A 1865-nucleotide genomic window follows, 5' to 3' on the forward strand; every position below is an offset into this window, starting at 1 on the left:
TCACATCTCCTCTGACCACAGCTGAATCTGAGAGGAGCTGAACACTGAAGAGAATCCAGACTTTCCTCAGGTACATCACATCTCACTGCACTGACCATGCTCTATAAGAATCTGGTTCAAACATCCCTGACTTCAACCAGAGTCATGAAGAAATTTGCTTCTCAGTAACAGAAGAGCAAAATTTATGTACTAAAAATAAAACACTACATGACATTGTAATGCTGTTTTATTATTGTCATTTGTTTAATAAATACACTGACGTGATACAAATTAATACATGTTTGATTGCTTTTTGGGATACGTCTATTTTGGAGTTGTAGCCCCACCTGGAGAAAATTCCACCAGCTGTCACTGATCGAAGGACTGAACATCACAGTAGGGATGATGTCCAGTGGACAGTTTGTAGATTTCTTCTGCTGAACTACCTCATCTAGGTGAGGTAGTGACACCAGCTCAAGTTCTACTAAGTTTGTTTATTCATTTCTTTAAAAACAACATAAATTCAATATACAATAAAAATACAAACCATAAATTAAATTAAATGAAGGGTAGCAGAAGAAGAAAAAAATTATTATATCTGCCCCTTTTTCTCAAGTAAATAAATTCAATCAAAATATTTTTCAAATTACTGTTGGAGAGCTATCCCTATAAAAGGCTGGTGTTGGCAGCCATTTATATCCTACATGGAAAAAATGTCCACAGATAACTTTGTGTAAAGGTCAAATATTAGTTCTTTGTACACAAACCTGTGACTTGTATTGTCTGATATATGAATACAAGATATATGTATGTTTTGTTAGTAGATCCAGTATAGGTGAGGAGGGATGGGAGGGTTCTCAGGGGTGTGTTCGTTAGTTTGTTTTTTGTTTGTGGTTTGTTAAAAATAATTAAAAAACAACTTTGAAAAAAAAAAAGGCTGGTGTTGGTGTAAATTTGACTCCCTGTACTAAAACACAGTTTCTTATCAGTGCAGATGGCCGTTATAAATAAAGCCAATGTAAGCAGTTGAAGAAGACTGTTTTAAAGTCTTCTTGTATTATATTGTAATAATAACTGTAAAAAAAGCAGGTAACACATTAACAGTTAGAGCCTCTGACTTTTGTTCATAGTGTCATCAGTGGTGTTGGAGAGCTGAATATAGATGAAGTTATTCAGCACAAGGCCAGTGAGTTGGTGTCCAGCCCTGCCCCAGTTAACGTGCCGTATCCGGACTGCCCCTACCTACTGCTGGACATGCGGGACCACGAGCAGTATGACCGTTGTCACATCATCAGCGGTGGGTAGCAGTTTCATTTTCAATTGAGATTCTGTAGAAAAAAGTTAGAAACAATGAAATCTTTCCTGTGGTAAATACTGTAGTTCTTTGAACAACTTCAGTTTGGAGATATAGCTTATATTTGAACCAACAGCTGGTCTGGACAGAGTGTCCTGATGCATCTCTATAATCCAGGTGGAAAAGTCTAAAAGTAAGTTGAGTTGGTCCTCTGAACAAGTTCTTCTTTGCTTAAAAATATTTGTCTCTTCTCATTGACACAAATAAAGAGACAAGAGTCTTTGTCAGGCTACTGACCAGGACTCTGCTGGAAGTTGAGTAAAAATTTCACTTACTGAGATTAAGCAGCCTCAGTACCACTGACTGTCTATCTTCAGTGCACATCAGTTAATGAAGTCACACAGACTCCATTCAGATGCAAAAACAACAACAAACGAAACAAATGGTGTCATGTATTTGTCAGTAAAGAGGTTTCAGATTAACTAATGTATTGTTTTTTAATATCTAATGTGGAGAGTGCCAAATTACAATGAATTAGTATATCATGAAACAAATAAATATAAATATCAGATTAATTGATCAAATATATAAT

At 35.9% G+C, this 1865-nt stretch overlaps 1 protein-coding gene across 1 annotated transcript in view; it reads left to right on the plus strand.

Moving 5' to 3' along the window:
• Positions 1-1865, plus strand: part of cep41 (centrosomal protein 41) — a gene marked incomplete at its 5' end in the record, with an annotated part of 19808 nt that overhangs the window by 3499 nt on the left and 14444 nt on the right. The window contains 1 exon segment of the mRNA XM_014033790.1: positions 1110-1276. Within this exon segment, the coding sequence (XP_013889244.1) occupies positions 1110-1276 (167 nt within the window).

Source organism: Austrofundulus limnaeus, unplaced genomic scaffold, assembly GCF_001266775.1.
Source record: "Austrofundulus limnaeus strain Quisiro unplaced genomic scaffold, Austrofundulus_limnaeus-1.0 Scaffold1843, whole genome shotgun sequence".
Lineage (NCBI taxonomy): Eukaryota > Metazoa > Chordata > Actinopteri > Cyprinodontiformes > Rivulidae > Austrofundulus > Austrofundulus limnaeus.